General features: G+C 42.4%; 1 protein-coding gene across 1 annotated transcript in view; it reads left to right on the top strand.

The window, feature by feature from the left end:
• The first annotated feature begins 1,231 nt into the window (after positions 1-1,231).
• LOC111873409 overlaps positions 1,232-26,796 on the top strand; it is a 322,135-nt gene continuing 296,570 nt past the window's right edge. Inside the window, exons 1-2 of the mRNA XM_023868097.2 lie at positions 1,232-1,597; positions 1,942-2,011. Coding sequence (XP_023723865.1) covers positions 1,529-1,597; positions 1,942-2,011 — 139 coding nt within the window. The 5' untranslated portion in view covers positions 1,232-1,528. The remainder of the gene's footprint in view (positions 1,598-1,941; positions 2,012-26,796) is intronic.

Genomic DNA, 26,796 nt, shown 5'->3' with positions numbered 1-26,796 from the left:
TTGTCCCTGTGCTTAATTAATTAAGCACCACTTCCTGAAGGCGTATGTTGGAGTGAAATTATAGCTCCTTCATTCTTGACCTTGGCACCAGATGGAGTGAGTAGTCAGCTACACGCCCCTGCCACTTTACACCCACGGAACGAGCTCCTGTTACCCATTGGATAGGTTGTGTGGGCTCCAGATCCTTTCTAGACGTTGTGGAGCAGAGAAAGATATCTTGCCCCCGCCGGGAATCGAACCCCGACCTTTCAACACAGCCCGTCGCTGTACGAACCGAGCTATCCCAGCTTCCGGTGGAACAGTAACCTACTTTAAAGTAGGCAATACAGCTTTTTTTTCTTTTTCCAAAATGTTCTTGACTATTCAGCCTTTATCTTTAAATCATTCATCTTGAAAGCCAATGTAATAAAACGCTTTGGAAAGGTTAAATAACTGTAATTAAGAGAGTGCTATTTTGTGCTTTCTGAAGCGGCAGTTATTTCGTTGCTAGAGACATGAAAGTTCAAACTGGTGACCTGGACGCTAAAGTCTCGTGGTGAAATTGTAGGATCCAACTTCACAGTGCCGATAATTGGATCCGATAGTGGCAGAAATCGTTCCCTTTTCCCTGAAGGCAGTGCGTTAATAAAACGTCGTTGACATTCCAGTCACGCTCTGAGCTTTATCTATCATTATCACGCGCTAGGAAATGTGATTGAATAGATGGAACGTCGAATTGATTGTACGAAAATGCCGCATCGGCCGAGAGCTGGACAGACCTGGCCGCCTGACCGTCTTGAAGGAGCGAAGCACGCACTCGTTTTCATTCACAAGTCATGCGGGGTTCTCCGGGATCTTCCCCCCTCCCACAGTATACTTTCCCCTTCACCCCACTCCTCTCGGGACATTGCATCGACGAGAGCCAATCATAGAGCGGCCGAGCTTACTCCTCGTGGAAGAGTTTATTCTCATCAATGAGCAGTAGGGGGCACTGATGTTTTAGGAACAAAGTAACTGCACGGGGGTGCTTCTGTTATTTGGTGATAAGGGCAAGGAGATATTATAATTAGCATTGAGTCGATAAAGCAATTTGACAAAGAGATAGCATCCATGTAGAAATAGCAGGTAAGTGAGTGAGAAATAAAATGGATTTCCTGCGGGAAACCCCTCTCCCAGTGCCGGAGTGGCCTCTTCCATCCACTCCATTTCAGCTGACTACCGTACTCGTGTACGGCGTCCGGGCTGGCGCTTGGTCGTTTCGTAGTAGTAAGATGATGGGGGCGTCAGAGTAGTGTTCAGTGTGCCGGGCTTGCGGACAGTCGCATTATACGCGCAGACTGCTAGCTTCCACTGCAAAGCGGTAGCCCCGGGATGACGGAAGTAGAGTTCTCGCCCCCCGTCAAACAAATGTAGGCGGTATGAGCGTGTGACGGTGTTTATTTCTCTGGGGGAAACTAACCTATAAACTGTAGTTTGCAGCGAGTCCTGTGTTTTGTACCCTTCCCGATCGAAACCGGACCCCCTTCTGTTCTGGCCCCGGCGGAGAAATATGCTTAAGTTTCTCACTCACAAACTTAGGACACATTCTTTGAATGAAGATCAGCCGCACCAGGATAAGGTAGGCTGCTTGGATTATGTGATAAAATTATCATTTTTCCCGGTCACCTTCCTTGAAGGTCATACCAGGGGCCTGGCTGGCTGGCAGGCATAGCCTAAGATGGCTGCCGTGTCGAGGTGGAATCTAGAACAAAGAGCTCCATACTACTCTGTGCTTTTCTGAATTCCCTGAGCTGCCAGTGCTTGTGGCAAGCTGCCGCAAAGTGAATCTAAACTTCGGCCGCGATTTGCACAGGCAATTTCGCTGCTAGCTTCCATATTGACTTTGCAATTGTGATTTGAATGAGTGCCAACACTTTAAAGATGGCTGACAAGGATTTTGTGTTCTCTCTTTTCAACTTTTAGGCAGACGACGACCACGATTCCGGTACAGAATCAGACGACGAGCACGGGGAGACGGAAGATCAAGAAAGCAGTGAGTAAAAATACTTTTAATTTTAGCCTTTCACTTTCGTAGAAACGTAATGCATTCCACGGGGTTGTACACATACTGCCTAGGAACGTTTTACGGATTTAAAACGAAGTTATTTTGTGGTGACCGTTTGTTTTCATTCCATAATGGAACGTGAAAATTGTGTGGCCTTCATTATAATCTCTATACAGATATTGATTCAGGACAGCGGGCAGTCAGGATATTGACGATGTATGTAGTAGTGCCTTGGTTTCGTACCAGCTGTTCAGGCATCTCTATTATTTATTCAACATGCCAAGACTCCCCACGTAGTTTCGAAGAAAAATATGTTTGTCTGCCAGTGTGGTTAGAAGTGCAAACGTAGTTGTGGAAATTATGTAATAGTTTTGTTGGGAGTGATGACATGGTGTGTGCTGTGACGAATTTATAACGCTCCCCCGCATAGGTATGTGGCTGGAGTAATGCGTGTGTAATTTAATAGTTGAGAATAGTCGTGAAGAAAATGTATTAATTGGCCCTAAAATTTATATTCTTACGAGGATTGAGATTGTGGTTCATAAACATTCATCTCGATCAGTTTGATCGGAAATACCACCCACCGACGCCAAACAAATAAAAGTGGCAGTTGTTTATTTTCGAAAGTTTCCTGCATTCGCCAAAACCTTTTATCCATACGCATTCGTTAAATATATTTGTCGATTGAATGTTAGGACAGTTTATTTGTATTGAATGTCATTTTCATCAAAATTATTATATTGATCTTGGTGTTTCGGTTGAAGACGACAATGCTGTCTGCTGATTTACGCATTTGTGTGAGTTCCGTCTTGATTCCTAAAGACAGTGCTTAACAGTTAGTTGCAAAGGAGAATGTACAGAAATTTCTTTTGTTCTTTCTGTTTCAAACTTTTACACATTTTTATCATTTATCTGTAGTACACAAGCAAAGATATTTTCAAACTGCCGTCATTTTTACTGGGAAAGATTAATTTAAAAGAATATAACTCGTAGAGGATTATGCAGACAAAAATTAAAAATTATTATTTCTTGTATTTAAAAAAATCGGTTTGTTTGGTAATTTGTTTCTTTGTTTGCATTTTTAAACCCCTTACCCTTACAAGACTGATGTTAAAGAAAACCTCCAGCCTAGATCTGAATTTTAATCTCAGAGCGTCATTACAGGAATAAGATACCGGTAGTGTATATACATTTTTAAAATACGCTGTGTTTATGTATTGAATTTGTGTAAAGGGTATGATTTGTTGCTCTTCACTTATGTCACCAACGCACATTAATGTGTCGTCACTCTTTTAAACTGGCATTTATCTTTATCTTTTATAAGTAGGAAGTGTAGGAAAGTTTACACACATGTGTTACTTTTGCCCATATCAGCTTAAGATTTTTTATTGTTGTAACAGTTGCACTGAAAGACCCATCTCTTTAGTAAAGCGATTTTAATCCGTGTGAGTGACCACGCAGGACCTAACAAATATAAATTACTTTTGTGCCTTATTAGAATTTGCCAAGGTATTCAGAATCAGTATTTAGTTGTGACATGCACACGTAATTTGTTCCTGTGCTTAAGTGGCCATTTTAGTAGTTTGCTTAATTTCACTTAATATGAGGCTTACTATACGAATTTTCTCCTTCTATAAAACTAAATTACGCCTTTACCATAGAAATTGTAACGTTTCTGACAAAATTCAGATTTGAGGTTCTCACAGCGGTGGTTGTAAAGAGTCTTCCCGCATATAGCGCTGTATAGTCCGTTGAAAATCAGCCTGACTTTTCGGAGAACCATGTGGCCCCCATCTGCAGAGTATAAGGATAAGCCAAACAAGAAACTACCATTAAGCACGGCTTGTTACCTGCTTCTTTCTGTTTTAGCCTGAAGATGTTTTTTTCCGAAGCGTCGGTTCATTTTTAACGGACTACACTGCATTATTTCCTTGAAGATGTAACGATGTAATATCTGTAGTCCGAAAACCACCAGGCTTTATGGATGTTCTAGAATTTATTTCGATAATGCGAACAGTTAACAAATTACTACTGTACTTCCGGTTGTTGTATCAAATGTGTCCGGTCTGCGTGTGTCTTACGTGGTTCTGGACTTCCATCTTGGAACTCTGTGTAAAGTATGTTAAACTTGGCTTGACCTTAGGAGTGACAGAACAAAGAGAACCATGGAAGGGGTGATGAGAAGTCCTGTTGTATGTAATGCCTATTTCCGGTTAAGGTGATCAATTTCCCGAGAAGTGATTCAGTGGAATGTTAACAGCAGTTACCTATAGTCAAGGTCACATTCAAGGCCCGTACAGAAATACGCGTACGATAATGTGAGTCGATAACTCGCAAGTGAAAAATTTGAAACAGACAAGCATTACTTGTTTGACTTGTCAAAAATCTCATTGGATAGCAGCAAACAATGTTCCCTTTGGATTAAGGGATGATTCACTAGATTGGAGAATTCGTGACGAAATTTCCATCAGAAAATCGACTGCCGATTTTTGCACGAAACCTCACGACTGTCTTCAACGGGGAGGAGTCTAGCGTTACACACTGCTTCGAAAGGGAGACTGCACGAAAACCGGGTATTCCATCTCGCTGAGAGGTATAAAATCACAGGCTCCCGATAACAAAGCTTCTTTGTGTGTCTCAGAGTGTTCTAAATTGTCATCTTGAAAGAATGACAAAACGGCACTATGTAAAATTCACATAGTTGCGTTATGTTCTCCGTGTAATTACACAGATTTTAATTTCTGGTCATATGTTGCTGTCTTATTTAAAGACATGTCAAGATTAAGTTGACCTTGTGCTTAATTAAGCGCCATGATATGAAGACGTATTGGCATATTCTTACACTCGGCGCAAGATGAAGTGGTCCACTTCATGCACCGGCTTCTTTACCCCGGGAGGGAGCCTAAACAGGATGCTGGTTGGGCCCTAAACCTGAACTAGACCAGGTGGCCAAAGTAGAGAGCCGATCCTCTGCCGGGAATGGAACCTTCGTTGTCTAGCCCACAACCGATCAGTATGCCTGAGTCCCGGCTTATTAGTTTTCGAATTAAAGTGAAATTTGAATACAAAAATGATACTTTATAAATTGACTTAATTATTCAAAAAAATAAGACCAGTGTGGAGGCGGGTTAGAAGGTCTCTATCATAGCCCTGAGAGTCGTAGACGGCGACAAAAGGGGAACACGATGCATGGGGATAGTTTTTAGTTAGTTTCTTAAGGTGTGGCGAGACTGAGCCCACTTGGTACGTCGGACACTAATTGGCCTCTTGTACCAGCCCCGGATGGTAAATGATAATGAATGTGGAGCAGTCGTTGGAATGCGAATTGGCAGGGGAAACCGAAGTACTCGGAGAAAACTTGCCCTAGTGCCACTTTGCCCACCACAAAACCCACACGACCTGACGTGGGCGACTAACCGTCCGAGCTTTGGCACGGCCCTGCTTCGGGGTGTAACTGAGCCATTCTTTCTCTGGGGGACATGAATACAGAGCTGGTCCTCCAGGTTGGGAGCTGGACGCAAGACTGACTGTGCAGAAAATCTATTGTTGCGAAATCCAGATAAGTGCAAACTGGACGGTCGCATCTGGCAGAATCATTTCAGGAAGGCTGTGGCTCAAAGAGGGCTGCTTTGTAAATGATGGTGAACAAATATTTTTTGTCTATACTTAGGTTTTAGTATCAGGAGTTTTCTTAGATAGGATGAAATTAGTGAAAACACTATTTTTTATTTTGTTGAGTTTATCATTTTCACTTCACATAATTATACGTTTCTACCTGCGTTATGCTGGTTTCTTGCTTGGCTTATTCTTCTTCCCTGAAGATTGAGGCGATATATTCCTCCGAAACGTCAGTTCACTTTCAGCGGGCTACACGGCAGTATATCCCAGAAGACAGAAATATTTATAGCCACAGCTCTGGCTATATTTTGAACGTACTTTTATAATTGATGTTACGTTGATATATTCAATGGTATTCGCGTGTAGTATGTTACAGCCTTTGTGTGGAACATTGTTGCCAAGTCGATAAACGCTGTGGACGTATTTAGCAGATCAGAGATACGGCACACTTAATATTTATTACCAGTGACACGATTAAGGTATTGGTTAAAATGTAAGCCCAGGCCAAGGTAGGATTGAAAGGGGGGGGGGGTTATCAGGTCCATTTGGCCCTGACCCCTGACCTAGAGGGGCCCAAATATACTCGTATTTAATTAAAAAAATTTAAGAAGTAAACAGCGATGTGCGAATTGTGTTTAATTTAGTTGTTTGCATAGTATCCTTGGCTTTTCTTGTTTACATTGTTTAGATCATAGAAAAATCGAGTGTTTAAGCAATGTTTATATTAATATGGCTTTCGGAATGGAGTGTGGGCCCCAAATTTGTAACTGGCGTCCGCTCTACTCACCTTAGGCCCTGTGTAAGCCTACTAGCTTTCTTCAAGTTTTTAAGTGCTGTGTTAGTGTCGTTATTTTAGATTGTGTCTTGTCCCGAATTAAGTAATATCGCTTTTAAACTAAGGCGGGTAATATTTAAAGAGAACAGTTCTGCAGTACAGCAGATTTGAAACTTAAGCATTATGTGCAGATAGGCCAAGTCGTTTTGAATGTGCGAACTCCAGCGAGGACGTATGAGGCCGGCTTTTACTGTTGTTAAGTAACGACACTTTATTAGCTGTGTGGATAATGTGAACAGAGGCAGGATGAATGTGTATTATGAATTAGAGAGAAAGTAGAATTAAGCGGTCCTGCCGATTTTAATGCATGAAGAACTGGATGACTAAGGCAGGGTCTGCATGTATCATACTTGTAATTGTCAGGCCAGACCAGTGGTTCCAAAGTAAAACTTCCCTTCGGCCGCATTTAAAAGCTGAAAAGACGTTCTGTGTCCAAACAACTTAAACACATGTAGCTTTTCACATGTAATTCTAATGGTAAAATTGGCTGTGCTTAATTAATAAGCTCTGTGCCATGAAGACATGTGAGGCAGTGGAGGTATAGATCCACCATTCTTGACCTCGGCACTAGATGGTGACGTTCAAAGGCATTGAATTCCTGCTTATATATAGTACATAACCCTAACATTTCACTGTTAGGTAGATGTGAGTTGTTTTATACCTGTGGTGGGCAAACTGTATAGCCGAAGGACCGGATTAAAGGTTGCAAGTGTTTTACCTAGCCTGCAGTATTTTTGTAAAGTATTTTGTAATATGCGGAAGCGTACAATACGTGTGATGAATGCCATTACTCGCCGCATTAGTGTGACAGATGGTGCTGCTTGCAGCTGATGACAAGCTATTTAATTTTGAAAAATATTTACGTGAAGTAAAAGTAATGATATAGCCAGATTTTCACAGCACATTATTATGCGATAAGGTTTCATCTTTCAATAGAAAAATGTATAGTCTCCTGCTGGTGCGATGCCACCTCCATCTCATCTGATCTCCTGTACTCCCGCTAAATCTAACTTATATTTTAAGATTTCTTTTGCCACTTCTCTGAGCGAACCTGCCCTATACAAACTTCGAACATTCCAATTGTAAAATCTCATATCAGTTTTCTTTAGCTTAGGTCGTTTATCCAAGGAATCCGTCCAGGCCCGAGGCTTTGTGTTCATTTTCGTAACATACTTATTTTTTACGGTGAGGAGTTGTTAACCCCAAGCTAGAGGGCCACCCCTTGTCGGCTGTCCGCGTCTGCTTATTCAATATTTGGAGAATATTTGGACCGAAGAGAAATGAAGTGGCAGGAGGTTGGAGAAAACTGCATAATGAGGAGCTTCATAACTTGTACTCTTCTCCAAGTATAATTAGAATGATCAAGTCAAGGGGGATGAGGTGGCAGGGCATGTAGCACGAAGGGGGGGAGACGAATGCGTATAGGATATTGGTGGGAAAGCCAGAAGGAAAGAGACCACTGGGAAGACCAACGCGTAGGTGGGTGGACAATATTAAAATGGATCTTTGAGAGATAGGATGGGATGGTATGGATTGGATTGATCTGGCCCAGGATAGGGACCAGTGGAGAGCTCTTGTGAACACGGTAATGAACCATCGGGTTCCATAAAATGCTGGGAAATTCTTGAGTAGCTGCAGAATTGGCGGGTCCTCCAGAAGGGCTCAGCTCCATGAGTAAGTAAGTAAGTAAGTAAGTAAATAAGTAAGTAAGTAAGGTTTCATCTTGTTGAGACGCTGCAAACTTTGCTTTTTCTCTTCGTAATGGCATATTATCTTAAGACTCGCAATTCATGGCAGAAAAATACTGTGCGAGTACAAGAAATGTAGGTTTATACGTGTATTGTGAAGTATGTAGCAGTTTTGGCGTGTTCTTTCCTGCTGTTTAATTGTCTGAGAACCGTAATACGTAGAGAAAATATGTAAAAAAAGGTAAAGATATTCTTGTAACAGGCCGTGGAGGCCCATGGGATTGTGAGACGTCGAAGCTCCCACATTTTCTAGACTATCGGCTCACAGACGGCGGTGAGGTTGTGAGCCTTACGCGCTCTTTACCTCCACGAAGATTCCAGGTACTCCTATCAGAGGCTGGGTTGACTCCAGGGCCATAGTGCGGCTGAAAGGATTAGGTCAGTTGAAAAATCCAGTGACCTCATCAGGAGTCGAACCCGCGACCTTCCTGTTTGTAGCATAGAGAGAAAATATGTACTGCTATAAAGTGTTGCATTTATTTCTGCAACATTTGTTCGAAGAATTTTTCGCCCCGATAAGTGTTAAGCGATTTACGCACTACATGCGCAAAGAAACGCATGCAGTTATCCATGTGTAGTGCCCATTATTGTTCGAATTTGGTCATAATTGGAATATACAGCCAATTTTAGTAACATTCCCAAACGTCTGATGTCATGAAAACCCCTTAAGCAGTTCGAATTTAGTCATAATTGGAATATATAGCCAATTTTAGTAACATTCCCAAACATCTGATGTCATGAAAACCCGTTAAGCAGTTCGAATTTAGTCATAATTGGAATATACAGCCAATTTTAGTAACATTCCCAAACATCTGATGTCATGAAAACCCGTTAAGCAGTACGAATTGGAATACACAGCCAATTTTAGTAACATTCCCAAACATCTGATGTCATGAAAACCCGTTAAGCAGTTTTTCGTAGTATATTTTCAGACAACTGTAAAGGCAGTGTGATCATAATGTTTGTTGTTATCTTTACTTCATATACGTCGATAAAACAGTAATGCAAACGAAAAAGTGAATTCTTTTAAGTGAAGGTGCTATGCTGAATGAGCAGTTTGATGACACAAGGCCCACCAATGTTAACTTGGTGGAGCCCCGCAGCAGCGACATCTCTGCCGCTTATCAGGGCCCCAATAAAAGAGTTATACAAGCGACCACTCAGCTAGGTCACGGTTGCTTGAACCGGAATAATACTGTACCATTTATCGTATAAACGACAATGCCTCTCTTCCTTACAGTATAATCCCAGCTTATTATTTTAATGTATGCAAATGCCACTTGATGTGAATCGTACTGGTACCTTACTGTGTGAAGGAGGCACCTGTTTATCAAGTCAGGGGTCACTTTTAAAAATATCTATTCTCTGCCGTTAATGGTGTGGTTTGTTTTCTTTAAAATTGTCGACATTTTACCGTATCGAGACAAATTGTATGGTGTTGAAGCGTTCGTCTTACTACGAAAATGTCATGTGGCCTGGGAAGAATTTGAACGGTAGGCTACGAAGACATCGCCGTATCACTCGTACGCGTCTTGTTCAAGAACCACTTGTAAATAAATCAGGGACGATATTTCTTTAGACAGAGTTGTCTATCTGTGGCTCTACACTCCTTTGTTGGACTTTGGCCGCCTTTTGAGTTTCTTAATCTATACACAATCGGTAGGACTCTTTGGACGGGGGATCAGCCCGTCGCAAGGTCGCTACGTACACATTGGACAACACAGACACAGAATAAACGCACCCAGACATCCTTGCCTTGAGTGAGATTCGAACCGCGATTCCAGTGTTCGAGCGAGTGAAGACAGTTCATGCCTAAAGGGGCCCATACACGTACGAGTCTGGCTCGACGACCTTGACTCGGGAGACGGACTCGGATTAATTTCACCACAAACGCATGAGCTGACTCCCAACTTTGCGACCCACACACGGACGAGTTTGGCCTGGAACTCGAGCCGAGTCGGACTCGCGAGCCAGAATCGTACGTGTATGGGCCCCTTTAGACCGCACGGCCACTGTGATCGGCCTTTACGCAAATAAACCAGTGAAATATAAATTTAAATGTTATATGACATGGTAGATAATTAGACCTAAGAGAGGTGTATTAAGATGGAAGTGAAAGGGATTTAATACCGAAGAATTTCAGCTTTACATTTTCAGTAAACAAACCTACGCAGTGGAGTTGCTGTTCTGTGCAGAATAAGGTATATTCTTGCCTAAAGATAGGAGTTCAAAAGTTAATGTAGGCTTATCTGTTATAACCCTGGGCCTTTACGAATGTGAAGTTTTGCCCCTCCTTATGAATAACAACGGTCATTGAACATGCTTGAAAACAAAAGTTGTGAGGGGAGTATTTTATTTCTCTGATGAAATGGCGGCTAGTTGAAAAAATTACGTAAGGGGAAATTTGTAAGTTCGTACTTTTCACATTAGTGCAAAATCGAGGTTGAGGTTGGCGAAACACGAGTAGTGAGTACATTTTTCCAGTAGTAGTTGCTTTGAGTTGCCTGTAATTAAAGGGAGCTGGTTTATATGAACTAAAATACCTTAATATAAAAAAAACTCTGTGGCCTGTAGTCTCCCATCGAACTATACCGACCGAGCGACCACCGCTTGTCGGCAAAATTATTGCCAACTTTTACCGATAGAGGGTGTCACGTGGTCAGCGCAACGGATCCCACGGCCATTACGTATTTAAAAAGCGTAAAATGAACCCCGAATGTGAAAATTATCAAGGGAATTGGATGTTTTTGTTTCTGTAAATGGGAAATCTTTATGTTTAATTCGTAGTGAAAGTATGACTGTTTTGAAAGAGTAGACATTTCAGTTGTAGGCACAAAGAAAACTACAAAAACTGTCGGTGCTCCGAGAAGAGAAAGAATGGCGGCTTTGAAAAAAAGGGGCTTGAGTCACAAAATACCTCCACAAAATAATCTAGTGATGATTCCTCTGCATTGCGGGCAAGTTACCGCAAGTTGCTCAGTTGTAGGATAAAGAAAGCAAAGCTTCGTCTCGATGGGAATAAATAAGAAAATGTTTATAACACGTAGTGCAAGAGATTGTGCAAAAAAAAAAAGGACTGGTTTTAATACTGCAGGTTTTTCTTGCAACAGTGACATAACGGGTTTAAGATGGTAGTAGTGACTTATTTAATCAACTCAGAAACAAAAGAATTTTGAATTTGGATGAGACTCTCAACACGAAACGGAAGACACGAGCGATACAGCGAAGTTAGTATCATTTGAGACATGGCAGAATCTTCTGAGATGATTGAAGATCCAGTTAGTCTTCAGAGTTTGCATGGAACAGTAAGAGGTGAAGATTCGATTTTGAGCATGTGTGAAACAGTGACGGAATTTGAGATGCAGTGGATAAAACTTAAGAGGGTGACATCAGACTTGGCTCCTAGTATGATTTATAAGAAAACGGTTTGATATGCAGAATTAAGTGAGAATTGGGCAGACAAACCAGAATTTTACACGTAGCTTCGCTGTATCATCCACCGGCATTCACTTTGTAGAGAAAGCTGAAGTTCGAACATGCTATGAAAGTTGTGCCAACTTCATTCCATCTCATGGAGTTAATCATCGCCAGTTTCAATCATTTTTTATTGTCTGAAATTGGTGCTGATTATGGGGATGTCTAGCCGATCACAGTGGCCGTGCAGTCTAAGGCATGAACTGTCTTCGTTCGCTCGAACGCTGGAATCGTGGATTCGAATTCCAGTCAAGTCATGGATGTTTGTGTAGGTTTATTCTACGTTTATATTGTTCTGTGTGTACGTAGCGGCCTTGCGACTGGCTGATCCCCGTCCAGGGAGTCCTACCGAATGTGTAAAAAGAAACGTGTAAAATGTGTAAAAAGAAATGTGTAAAAAAAGTGGCCAAAGTCCGAAGGGCTATAGAACCATAGAGGGAGTGTGGCACCGTGTAGTCCCGGTAGAATTTAACCGATGTTTCGGAGGAACATACTGCTTCTCCCTTCAGGATCGAAAAGTAAACCGAGAATGTATGCAGCAAGTATTCTCACTTGCTTCTTTTTCCCGTCATATTCGTTGATCCCGAAAATGGTGATAGTACGTTCCTTCGAAACGTCTGTAAATGTCTTCCTGCTACACAGCGTTTCATCTCAGAAGATGGTACCTTCGAACAAGAAACTGGTTTGTGCCAGGAAGACCGAGAACGAGGTGACATGAACAATTGGTGGAAGGAAACAAAAATATTCAGCAGATGAATTCTGTGGGGAGAGTGAGGAAAGAGGTAAAGGACTCGGTGGAGTGGCAGCTCCGAAAATTAGAAACATATCTGCATGATGGAGGTCCTGGAGAAGAAATGAAACATCCATGCCATGTTTGGCAGAATAATGTCTGGAAGTAGACATTTACAGTACCGGTCTCATAAGAGAAACTACTCGTAGCGTGTTTCTGCCGGATACCAAAATATATATTTGTCATGCTTTTATTCCGTAGTTTTTACAGATGGTGGTAATCATCTCCGGCCTAGAAAAACAAGATTAACGGCCGTGGGGACCCGTTGCGCCGACGACGCGACACCCCCTATCCACTAAAGTTGGTACTAAATTCGCCGACAAGCGGCGGTCGCTCGGTCGGTCTAGTTCGTTTGCGGACCAATATAGAAAACCAAGATTAACGGCCGTGAGGATCCGTTGCGCTGACGACGTTTCACCTTCTATCAACTAAAGTTGGTACTAAATTCGCCGACAAACGGCGGTCGCTCGGTCGGTGTAGTTCGCTTGAGGACCAAAGCCACGGAGTTTTTGTTGTTGTTGTAATTAATTGTAGCCGTGATTTGTAGGTTGTTAAATAAACCAATTAACGATCTCTACGGCGTATTCAGTAACGAAACACGTTACAATAAGTTGAGGTATTAATTTCTCAAGCTCCTTTAAGAAAACTTCCGACGTTAAAGTTGTGTGTCTTGGTGTTTCACATTTTTCTGCTGACCTTGTGGTTACGATAGAAATGAATTTTCAATGCTGAAGCACTTTTAAAATTCATATGAAAAATGTATAATGAACTTTGATGCATGGGAAGGAACCAGTTGAGAGATTTTGGCAGGTAGAGGAGGATATTATTGAAATTAATCATAAAGGAAAAGGCTGATAAGATGTAGACTAGATTGAACTGGTTCAGAATGTGGTTTAATGGAGGATTGTGTTGTCAGTGACAAACTTACGGCGTGTCAGCTGTTCAAGGGAGATCTTGTACAATAGAATTAGTAAAATCGAACCGAAATTGTAAATAGATAATTCGTAGAGGTGGAATTAAATTTAGCGGAGCTTAGGCATTGACCGTGAGTCCTGTCCTAGTTTAGTTTAAGTTATCCAGCAATTTTGATCGAATTCTACGTAACACAGACGGTCGATAAGTACGAGTAATCTATCACTAGACTCGTTCTAACGTGAGTTTCGCCGTACTAGGGCGTAGGTTTTGGCTGAATTTCTTGGAATTTCTACAACAGATAGCCAGATACTTTCAGACAGACATTCCGGTACTGTTACGAGCAGGAGATAAGTTCCTAACATGTATTGTGGTATTAATACGGCAGAAAACGAAGCACGTCCACTTCCCACGACCTTTTCTTATGAATAATTCCCTGTTGCGTACGAAGGCGCCGCGTAGTTAGTACGAGCAGACACAAACGTTGAAGGTCAAATATGTTTGTATCTGTTGCATATGTAGTCGTTAGTAAAATTGGTTTGTAATGAAGGAAATAAAACTCGAGTTGTACGTTTACCAAAAAGTAAAAAAAAAAGCCGATGGAATAATTTTCGCTTAGTGCGTTACGAATCGTATGTGTTGATGTTACAGTGTTTGTTGAAGGTGAAATATTTCAAGTGCGGCTGGCAGACTGTTTGTCGGCAGCGAAAATTATCTGAACGCGAAGCATACATCAAGGCAGCAGTTCCGAGAAAAAGATACAGAGTTGGCGTGTACCTCTTCGGACGTAAGTAATGTTTCTGAACAAAGGCTGTTTCACAATGTTGGCAAGAGTGGAAAGTAATTGAATTGTAGGAATACAATAAAACGCTGAACTGTGTTACGTAATAGGCGTTTCGTCTTGTGTTATTGTTACCGCTTATACTCCTGCAGCTGCTGCTACTACAGCACTGCTACTATTACCACTATACCATTACTGTTACTGCGGTAGCGTAGTTGGCTGAAGCACTATGCTATACAAGCCGGAAGGTTGCGGGTTCAACTTCCGATGAGGTCATTGAATTTTTGTTTCAAATTAACCTAATTCTTGCAGCCGCACTATGGCCCTGGGGTCCACCACGCCATAGCTCAAGCGGTTAGTCGCTGGCTTCCGCGGCGGCCCGGGTTCTATCCCGGGTCCGATGAAGTGGGATTTATGGTGGACAAAATGGCGCTGGTGTAGGTTTTCTCCGAGTACTTCGGTTTCCCCTGCCAATCTTCATCCCACCAATTGCTCCACAATCACCCTTCGTATCATCTGGGGCTGGTACAATAGGCCAGAAGTGGCCGCAGTACAAGGGACTTAGTCCCACCCCACTATCACTAAAATTAATAATGGCCCTGGGGTCGACTCAGCCTCTAGCAGAAATGAGTACTACGAATATTCTTGGGGCTAAAGGGCGGCTGGCGCGCAGGTCTGACAACCTTGCTGCCATCTATGAGCCGATTGTCTAGAAAAGTGGGAACCTCAACATCTCACAATCGTATGGGCCTCCACGGCCTGTTACAGGGATTGCTTTACTTACTTTACTTACTATACGAATACCACTACTGCTCTTTTGCACATTTATTAATGGCTCTTTTTTCCGCGCTACATTGTTTTAATAATAGAAGAAAATCTGTTTTACCTTCATTTATTTGTATTGGAGGAAAGCCATGTTGAGTTGAGCTGACATTAGAGGACAGGACGAGTTTTATTAGATGAAATAACAGAGATATCCAAGAGCAGGAGACGCCCAGTGTTCCGGATGTTTGGACAAGAAAAGCGGAGACGGAATTGGGACATGGTGAACGGGCTAGCTGACGTGAGGTGCAGATGCTGCTTCAGCTATGGATTTAATGTCTTCAAGTTTATAAAAAGGATGTCATAAATGAATATTATTAGTGGGAAACAGGGTACGAACAATGAAGGAAGAGGTTCAGCTACACTCAGAGTAGATAAGGGTATTTTTTTTATTGCTAGTGGGGTGGGACTAAGTCCCTTTTACTGCGGCCACTTCTAGCCTATTGTACCAGCCCCAGATGATAGGTGAGGGTGATTGTTGAGCAGTTGGTGGAATGAAGATTGGCAGGGGAAGCCGAAGTACTCGGAGAAAAACTGCCCCAGCGCCACTTTGTCCACTACAAATCCCACTTGACCAGACCCGGGATCGAACCCGGGCCGCCGCGGTTTGAAGCCAGCGACTAACCGCTTGAGCTATGCGCGGCCTAGATAAGGGTAAGGCGAAAAGGTAAAGTTACCGTCGGGTTTCGTTAATTAAGCGCCGCGCCAGGAAGACATGTTTAAGTAAAGGTATACCTCCGTCATTCTTAATCTCTGTATTAGTAGTTGGCTGCCGCTTTACGTCCGGTACCCATTGTATAGGAGGCTGGGTGGACCCCAGAGCCAATCTGGACGTAATAAGGAAGAGAAAATCATGTTGCCACTGTCGGAAATTACGGTCGATTCCTCGGTTGTCCTGCCTTCAGCCTAGTCGCTGTAGCAGATATGGGAGACGCATCGAAATTCGTAACCGAATGTAAGACGAAGTGAAATGTTTACTAACACTGCGCTTGTTCCTTGCTTTTGGAAATACGTCATGCAATTATTGTCACTATTTGGTTTCGTTATCCAACAAGCGTTGTTTCAGTAGCGTGGATTAAGTAACCTAATACGATTGCGGAACTGGTTGAAATTCGTGCATAAAATTAAATATTTTTAATCAGCAGCTAGTATAGATATAACGAATGAGTACACCATTTTAAACGGAATACGTGACGGGAAGAACCCTAGGCGTAGATGTTGGGATAGTATTGACATGGATCTTAAAGTAAGGATGTGAAATGAAGAAAGCGGTCTTCTGGGATGTGGCGCCGTGTAGATGTTGTGTTAACCGACGTTTCGGAGAAACGTATCTCCAACTTCAGGGTAGAAGAAAAAAGAAGAAAATCCGCGAGCGAGGAACCAACGGGAGCGTATGCTTAAGCATACGGCGTTACTTTTCCTCGGAAACTAATTCGGCTGTGAGGATCCGTTGCGCTAACGACGCGACACCCTCTATCCACTGAAGTTTTGGCACTAACTTCGCCGACAGGCGGCGGTCGCTCGGTGAGTATAGTTTGCTTGTGGACTAAAGCCACGGAGTTTTTTGTTTTACAGGCCGTTCCTTTTTCCCGGAAACTAATTCGGCTGTAACTATATGAATTCATATACCATGGCCATTTGTGAATGTTTAGATATTTGATTAAGCGTTAACAAAAGGACAGTTCGAGTTTCTTAAATACAGTTTTCAGAAAATGCGGATTTCAAACATCGTCAAATTATCTTTCGCCATTGTACGTTTGTAAAGTTTCAGTTTTTTTTTTTAATAGGACAGTTTTCAGTTTCGTATAGTAAATGCGAGCCACACGCTTTCGTTTTGCAGTCTGATCGGTTCTCTGCCTTCATGGGATGAATTCTGTTTTCTCATATATGTTCATTGGATCTTTTGCTGTGCAGTGCATATTTTTTTATCTTATTTCATCACAGACCTATCCATTAATTAACTCCATATATTTTTTTTTCCCTTGGCACTACAGCTCAAGTGGGCCTAGGCCTACCTCCATGAACTTCTCCCTTTACTTCGGTTTTTCTAGATCTTACACATTCGGTAGGACTCCTTGGGCGGGTGATCAGCTCGTCGCAAGGCCTCTACCTGTACACAAACACAGGAAAACACACACACAAACTAAACATCCATGCCCTGTGTGGGATTCGAACCCACGATCCCGGTTTCCAGGCGAGCAAAGACAGTGCATGCCTCAGACCGCTCGGCTACCGTGACCGGCAATTAATTACATATGGCCACATATTTATTTCTCAACTTTTTTTTCTCCTCTTGCTCCCACTTTGGAGCATAGGACTGATTTCTCAGTTTCTTGATCGTTTTGCAGACGGTAGGACTCCTTGAACTGGCGACCAGCTCGTCGCAAGGCCTCTACCTAAACACAGGACAACACAGACAGAGAATAAACGCATACACATATACCAAACATCCATGCCTTATGTGGGATTGGAACCCACGATCCCGGCTTCCGAGCGAGCGAAGACAGTGCATGCCTTATACCGCCTGGCTAACGTGAACTGCTCTCAGCAAATAAGAGATACCAAATCTTGCAGGAACATAACATAGGTTGGTAACATTAGGGACAGGCCATATTGTTTTCAAGGCCACCAGTTTATGACGATTTAATTACACGGTACAGCAGTGTAGTGTTTATCTCGTTGCTGCAGAATGGAATGAGCTAAGTGTACTCTAATTAGTGAAGAACAGAAACATGGTTTCCCTTCCTGGAAGTAACGGGTATAAATCATGGCTGCAAAAAAAAAAAGCTTCACATATTTACAATAAAAATTACGCCTCATAATCCCATACTTCACGAGCGAGTCAAAGGAATTACATCAAAGAAAATGCTGCTCTTTAATTTCAAAATGTGTTGGATTTTAATATCCATTTGCAGTGCTTGACAGATTATGCTTTGGCACGAAGTTTACTGCCGTGAAGGGTATTGTGCGTAGGTAGCAGTCTGCAGTGTCTGTAACACGAGTGTCGCTGTACTGTTTAGGTGGTGTCAGCGGCATGAAATATGTCTCTGCCGTTTCGGTAGTTGCCTACAGTTTGTAGCATGAAATGTGGCTATGCGTAGTTGTGTTTACACGAGGTTTAGCTACTAGTGTGTGATAGCTGCAGCTTGAAGCGTAACTACACTGTTTCTGTAGCTAACCTACAGTATCTGTAATATGAGGGGCACACAGTAGCGTAGTTGTGTTTACACGAGGTTTAGGTACTAGTCTGTGATAGCTGGAGCTTGAAGCGTAACTACACTGTGCTTGTAGCTAACCTACAGTATGAGTAATATGAGGGCACACAGTAGCGTAGTTGTGTTTACACGAGGTTTAGGTACTAGTCTGTGATAGCTGGAGCTTGAAGCGTAACTACACTGTTTCTGTAGCTAACCTACAGTATCTGTATTATGAGGGGCACACAGTAGCGTAGTTGTGTTTACACGAGGTTTAGGTACTAGTCTGTGATAGCTGGAGCTTGAAGCGTAACTACACTGTGCTTGTAGCTAACCTACAGTATGAGTAATATGAGGGCACACAGTAGCGTAGTTGTGTTTACACGAGGTTTAGGTACTAGTCTGTGATAGCTGCAGCTTGAATCGTAACTGCACTGTTTCGGTAGCTAACCTACAGTATCTGTAATATGAGGGGCACACAGTAGCGTAGTTTTGTTTACACGAGGTTTAGATGCTAGTTTGTAATGGCTGCTGCTTGAATCGTAACTACACTGTTTCTGTAGCTAACCTACAGTATGAGTAATATGGGGGCACACAGTAGCGTAGTTGTGTTTACACGAGGTTTAGGTACTAGTCTGTGATAGCTGCAGTTTGAAGCGTAACTAAACGGTTTAGGTAGCTAACCTACGGTATCTGTAATATGAGGGGCACACAGTAGCGTAGTTTTGTTTACACGAAGTTTAGATACTAGTCTGTGATAGCTGCAGTTTGAAGCGTAACTACACGGTTTAGGTAGCTAACCTACAGTATCTGTAATATGGGGGCACACAGTAGCGTAGTTGTGTTTACACGAGGTTTAGCTACTAGTCTGTGACAGCTGCAGCTTGAAGCGTAACTACATTCTTTAGGTAGCTAACCTGCAGTATCTGTAATACGAGGGACACACAGCATAGTTTGATGAGGCACTATGCTACAAGCCTGAAGGTCGCGAGTTCGATTCCCATTGAGGTCATTGGATTTCTCAGTTGACCCAATCCTTTCAGCCGCACTATGGCCCTGGGTTCGACCCAGCCTCTAACAGAAATGAGTACCAGGGATCTTCCTGGGGGTAAAGGGCGGCCAGCGCATAAGGCTGACAACCTCACCGCCGTCTGAGCCGATTGTTTAGATAATGTGGGAGCCTTGACGTCTCAACCCTATGGGCCTCCACGGCATTTTAAAGGAATAGCTTTACCTTACCTATCTGTAGTATGAAGTGTAGCTATACTGTTTAGGTATTAGTTTACCGTATCTGTTGTTTGAAGTGTAGCTATACTGTTCAGGTATTAGTTTACCGTATCTGTTGTTTGAAGTGTAGCTATACTGTTCAGGTATTAGTTTACCGTATCTGTTGTTTGAAGTGTAGCTATACTGTTCAGGTATTAGTTTACCGTATCTGTTGTTTGAAGTGTAGCTATACTGTTCAGGTATTAGTTTACCGTATCTGTTGTTTGAAGTGTAGCTATACTGTTCAGGTATTAGTTTACCGTATCTGTTGTTTGAAGTGTAGCTATACTGTTCAGGTATTAGTTTACCGTATCTGTTGTTTGAAGTGTAGCTATACTGTTCAGGTATTAGTTTACCGTATCTGTTGTTTGAAGTGTAGCTATACTGTTTATGCATTAGTTAGCAGTGTCTGTACATGAAATGTAGCTGTCAGAGTCTGTAACATGAAGTGCATCTATATTCTTTAAATAGTAGTGTAATGTCGGCAACATGAAATACAGCTATACCCGTTAGGGTGTAATATATAGGATATATAACATACAGAATGGCTATGTTAGTAGGATAGAGTATCTAACATGAAGTGTAGTCATACCCTTCAAGCTGTGGTGTACAGCACATGTAGCACGAACCCTGTCACTATCGATTGCTTTCCACTGATTCTGATGTAAGTATGTCATCGAATTCTACTGACTGGTTTATAATAATCATATGATTGACGCTGTATAGTCTCGATGCAGACAAGCGTCGTTAAATATTCGTAACAAACTGAAATTTATAAAATGTTCTTGAAAGTAATTGAACGATCCGTGAAATTCCTTTTTGTTTCGGAACCCAAAAGTTCAGTGCTGTAATCACAAGAGCGCACGTTTGGATCATATCCAAAACTATGAAAACCACATGAGCCTGCTACACCAAGACTAACTCGCTGGGGCAGTTTCTGTCCAGAAAAACTAATAGTCGCTGCTGGTCAGGAAATTTCGCTCCTTCTGTGTAATTCGGAAGATAATCACCGTGCCCACTAGAGTCGCCACTGGAGCTAGAAGAATTTATTCCAAACCCTTATTCCCTAGTTAGGATGTTTTAATATTGTACTATCATCCAAACCTTATCTCCCAAGCGGACTCTTTCATTCAGGTTTACCAGTTAAAACTGCGTGAATTTTGCATCTGTGCCATGCATGCTACCTGACCTTGTCCATCTTATGGCCCTTGTTACCCCAGTATCCATTTTAATATTACTTTCATATCCACGACTGATTCCTGGTTTTCCATTTATATTATTTCTTATGTCCTCAGCAATATCATAGTGCCAACCTATTTTTTTTTCCTTGGCACTACAGCCCCAGTGGGCCTAGGCCTACCTCCATGAACTTCTCCGTTCACTTCGGTTTTTCTAGATCTTACACATTCGGTAGGACTCCTTGGGCGGGTGATCAGCTCGTCGCAAGGCCTCTACCTGTACACAAACACAGAAAAACGCACACACACAAACTAAACATCCATGCCCTGAGTGGGATTCGAACCCACGATCCCGGTTTCCAAGCGAGCGAAGACAGTACATGCCTTAGACCGCTCGGCTACCGTGACCGGCGCCAACCTATTCAGCATGTTTTAATTACTAAGTGAACCATAAAAAAGAACATATTTAATAAAATTAAACAGTGAAATACTGATATTAGTTGAAGCCATTTTTATATTTATTTCCCATTATATACAAGGACTGCTCCTGATTGTAAATAATGATTATCAAGATAAATTTTGTAAAATACTTATCTGTGTGGTGAGAGGGAATTTTAAAGACCCTTTATTATACCGAACTTCTGGAACTAACCAATTAGCAAGCGGAACAGAAAGTTAGCATTCTAGTGTTTAGTCTGTTGTTTATACAGAGTAAAGGCTGCGTGAGGGCCGCGCTGGCCCTCACGCAGCCAGCGCTGTTAGTCGCTGGCTTTCCACCACGGCGGCCCGGGTTCGATCCCGGGTCTGGTCAAGTCGGATTTGTGGTGGACAAAGTGGCACTGGCGCAGGTTTCCCCTGCCAATCGTCATTCCACCAGTTGCTCCACAATCACCCTCACCTATCATCTGGGGCTGGTACAATAGGCCAGAAGTGGCCGCAGTACAAGGGACTTTTTTTTATTTTTAGTGGGGTGGGACTAAGTCCCTTGTACTGCGGCCACTTCTGGCCTATTGTACCAGCCCCAGATGAAACTTCAGCACGAATCCCATAAACCGTTTCACAGACATCCACTGAAAGTTGTGAGCAGTTCAGTTTTTTACCATATTGATCCATAATAAAGCCTGGTTTGCATAAGGCCATAAGTAGACACTTCCATCTATCACATAAAGTGATTTACATATTTGGTTGAAATTCGATGTAGTATACTTCAGTCAAATATTGTTTGGAAGTGATTTTCAGTCATTTTGAGTCTTATAGAATTTACGAGTATACAGGACCAAAAGAGGATATTTCCATGAATCTCACAAAACATTCCTCAGATTTTGTTTAAATGTCGTATGAGACTTCCGAAAAAAAAGTTTGGTATTTGGTTTTGAGTCATATCGATTCAATGAAGCCCAGATTGCATATGACTGTAATTGAAAATTTTCATATACAGTATCTCATTCTTCCGTGGTTCTAGAAGTAAACACAGAGAACACTAAGTATATTTTAAATGTTTCGTCACCCGAATGTAGTGCAAAACCATTGCACAAAGATACCAAACAAATCCTTTAAAATGTGGCATATTTCAGATATTTGGGAACGACAGTAAGAAATCCAAGTTTAATTAAGAAGAAATTAAGAGGAGATAGAATTCGGGTAATGCTTACTATCATTCAGTCCAGGACCTTGTGTCTTCTCATCTGCTGTCTAAAACCGTAAAAATTAGAATGTACAAAGCTATAATTTTGCCTGTGGTTCTGTACGGTTGTGAAAATTGAGTGGCAGGAGGTTGGGGAAGGCTGCATAATGAGGAGTTTCATAACTTGTACTCCTTTTTTTTTTTCCCCCTTGGCACTACAGCCCCAATGGGCCTAGGCCTACCTCCATGTACTTCTCCGTTCACTTCGGTTTTTCTAGATCTTACACATTCGGTAGGACTCCTTGGGCGTGTGATCAGCTCGTCGCAAGGCCTCTACCTGCACACAAACAGAAAAACGCACACACACAAACTAAACATCCATGTCCTGAGTGGGATTCGAACCTACGATCCCGGTTTCCAAGCGAGCGAAGACAATACATGCCTTAGACCGCTCGGCTACCGTGACCGGCCTTGTACTCTTCTCCAAGTATAATTAGAATGATCAAGTCAAGGAGACTGAGATGGGTAAGGAATGTAGCATGAATGGGGATGAGAGGAATGCAAATAGGATATTGGTGGGAATGCTGGAAGGAAAGATACTATTAGGAAGACGAAGACGTAGGTGGGTGAATAATATTAAAATGGATCTTAGATACAGATCAGGTGGTATGAGCTGGATTGATCTGGCTCAGTATAAGAACCAGTGGAAGACTCTTGTGTACATGGTAATGAACCTTTCGGTTCCATAAATGTTGGGAAGTTCGTGAGTAGCTGTTCAACTGGCGGCTTATCAAGAAGGGCTCAGTTCCATTAAGTTTGTTAGTTCACATTCTTTCATGGATTTTGTTGAAATTCGAGAACTAATTTACATTTCATTACTCCCATTTTTAAATGAGGTTAGGAAACCTCAAAGAATGCCGTTTGTAATTTTATGTACTTGGTTGTGGACTAGCCCTCACTGTTTCCAATCTTATTTGTGGTTGTTAGGAGATCCGTCTATGCTTCTTTCAGGAGTAAATTTTAAGGGAGTTTTTTTAATTATGTTATCCTTTTGATGCATGTGGTTACCGTATGTATAACCTTCTTTAATATTAAATATCTGAATATTGTGTACAGAGTATATGTGTGTTTTGTGTGATTTTCAGATTAAAAGTAAAGTTATCTCTTATCCTGGACCTGAAGGATTGCCCGCAGGTCCATATTGGATATTTTAAAGGGACTCGATCGAGTGTGGCATGAAGGTCTCATAGTGAAATTGTTTTCCCTTAACACTCCAGGTGCTAAACTCATGTTCTAGATTAAGAAAACGCACATTTTACGTATATAAGAATTATGTAAATTCCATCATAACGTGTAACGGGTAGGCGTAACGAATAATTATGGGGTCTGCATTTGATGATGACTGGATTTATTGGTCGTCTGTATTACAGTTACAATTCATTACTTCTTAACGACGTCTGCTTGAGAAATCTCGTACTAGTCTATAGTCTTCTGGATCTCTCTAATTCTGTGTGGCTGTCTGCGTCTCGGACTGAGCTGACTGCATGCGGACCGAATATAGATCAACATATCTTACAGTTCCTCAGTTATTCTATTTTTCTGTTTGTTCGTTGCCACGGGAACGTGCTTACCAAACCGTTTTTCAGCAACCGTCTGACCCACGTTGCCAGGGGAATGTGCCTAGCGAAGTGCCGCACAGCAAATGGTTAGAATCCGGCTTTCAGGCGTCATGTGACACTATTTTATCTGGTGTCCCTCAAGGGTCTATCGTTTACCCTTCGTCATTTCTGATGTACATAAATGAGGTGATAGTTAAACGTGACGTTGAGCTCAGCGTTTTCGCTGATGACACCGCACTGCTAGCCAGAGATTACAACCTTTCCCAATTCGTCATGCAGAAACGTCGGCGACACGCAACTTCTGGAACTGTGGTTTACGAAATGGAGAGTTCCTACTGATATAGACAAGAGCGATACTTTGTATAGCGGTCACATGGGCTTCTACCTGAATTAATGTTATTCAGCCATTCAGTTCTTGGTCAAGGAAAGTGAAGTATTGCTATCTCCCCTGTAATGAGCGTATAAACAGCAAAGCCGTAGCAAGGTCAGTGCTATACCCTCTCCTCGGATAACACAGAAACATCTAAGCCTCATTTAACTCCACCCATACATGGCATAATCCAGAAACTCCAGGCGATACAAAACAGGTGCTTAAGGATGACAAGAATATATCCCATAACAACAAATGACGTCTTACGTACAGATTTCTGAGTTCTGAAACTGGACGAATATCTCCAAGTTCAAGACAGGAATAGTATGAATAAAATGATCAGCCTCCACAACGAGCTAATGAGACAGCTGAGTGTGGAATATGTGTGTTTCCAAATCCAGCTGACATCCATACGGATATGCATATAGTTGCAACGACACTGGAAAGAGAGATCCGAGAAGGCAAGAAGGAACGTGAGGACGTGTAAAACAAAGGAACACTGGAAAGAGGGGGGAAAACAGATAAGTCAGGTTAAAAGAAAGCAGAATTTGTATATTTAGGCCTGTTAACAGCCGCTCACAGTGGCCGCCCGGTCTAAGGCATGAATCTTCTTCGCTCTCTCGAACGCAGTGATCGTTGGTTGGAATCCCACTCGAGGCATGGATGTCTTTGTACGTTTATTCTGTTTGTGTTGTTCTCTGTGTAGGTAGCGCCCTTGCGACGGGCCGATCCCCCTCCAAGGAGTTCTACCTCAATATACGGAAAAAGAAAGTGAAAAAGCGGCCAAGGTCCACAAGGGCTGCAGAGATAGGCCTGTTAACATGTTAACATACGTAATATACCAGTATTACACAACTAAATAACATTCTCATCTTCAGAGTAACAGAGAGACCACCGAAAGTTATTTATGTTAAAGGTCGTGCCATAGCACAAGCGGTTAATTCCCGGCTTCCCACCGCGGCTGCCCGGGTTCGAGCCCAGGTCAGGATATGGTGTTTGTGGTGGACAAAGTGACACTAGGGCAGGTTTTCTCCGAGTACTTCTGTTTCTCATGCCAATTTTCATTCCACCGACTGTTCCACATCAATCATCTGCCATCCTGGACTGGTACAGTAGGGCAGTTAGTGGACTCAGTCTCACCCCACCCTAAGAAACTTAAAAAAAAAAACCTAAGTCGACCTTAGTATCGATACCACATGGCAGTTGTACTGACAGTTGCAGCTAGGTTGCAGACAACTACTTCTTTCCTTGCTTTGAAGTGTTAATGCAGATTGAATGGAAACATTTTCCACCTTCGTTTTTAAGCAGAAAGCAGTGTTGTCGGTAGCTTTGGAAAGTTCTTCCACTTTTCTCGCAGTTTATACATCTCTATACGTTCGAATTACCTTGAACCACAACATTTTTGACACTGCGATATGCTTGGAGTAGGTGATGATGGTTCAAGGGAAACGGTCACATTTGAACATAGGATTAGGCAGTGCAAGTAATACTCTCGCTACTGCTAACTCGGGTACAGTACGTAATCAATACCGTGTCAGGGGCCGGGGAGATCCGCGGGAGAGTGAGTGCGCCACGAGGGAGAATGTTCCATTCACTCCAATAAGTTTTCTCTCACTCTCACTGTCTTTTCTTCCTTTCTTGCATCTTTCTTCCACTTTCATTGTTCTATCGTCTCCAAGCTCGAGCAAAGCGGAAAGCACTCGACATCCTTCCGTACGCTTCGATTATATCCTCCATTCCCACCATTTTTCTTTTTTGTGCTGAGTCTTCAGTGTGATCGCGTATTTCAGTTTACTGGATGCCAATGTAAGGATCTTAGTGTAGCTGGTAGTACTTTTGCTATTGCGAAATGAAATCTCGCTGAATCGTTTCTGTCATGACGTAAACCGTGCATGTTCGTAGCTGCCATTTACATGATGAACAGGCAAACTATAGGATTGGCTACGGGCTGAACGACGGAGGGGTCGGAGTTCGAGTCCCGGTAGGATCAAGAATTTTCTCTTCTCCACATCGTCCAGACCAACTCTGGGCCCCACCTAACCTCCTGTCCAATGGTTACCGGAGGCTCTTTCCCCAGTGGTAAAGCAGCAGAGGCGTGAAGCTGACCACTCACCTCCAGATAGTGCCGAGGTGAATAAAATGTGGCTCTATACATTCACCCCCCTCCCCCATACGCCTTCATGGCGTAGTGCTTAATTCGTTGAACACAGGGACAACTTTACCTTTTACAGGCGAACTGTGGTTTATTTATCGGTGTCAGGTACATGAGCTCTATTAAAGGAAAGATTATCAGCACATGTGGTAACATCAGAAAAGTTGAGCTTGTTTCATTCTTCTAATTAGAATGCTAGTTAGTGAAGTGCAAATCCTACGAGAATTTTCAGTGGAAGACAAAGATGATTCGTAAATATAGATTTGGAAGCAGTTCAGAAGTGTAGTTTGGAGACGGAGAAATATATGATGGGCCTTTACGGCCTGTTACAGGGATAGCTTTACCTTTTTAGAATCGACCCTGAGTCTCCGCGGTGAGAAAAGGGGACCA

The sequence above is a fragment of the Cryptotermes secundus genome, unplaced genomic scaffold (genome assembly GCF_002891405.2).
Source record: "Cryptotermes secundus unplaced genomic scaffold, Csec_1.0 scaffold22, whole genome shotgun sequence".
Lineage (NCBI taxonomy): Eukaryota > Metazoa > Arthropoda > Insecta > Blattodea > Kalotermitidae > Cryptotermes > Cryptotermes secundus.
This window is presented reverse-complemented; position numbering and strand designations above follow the sequence as displayed.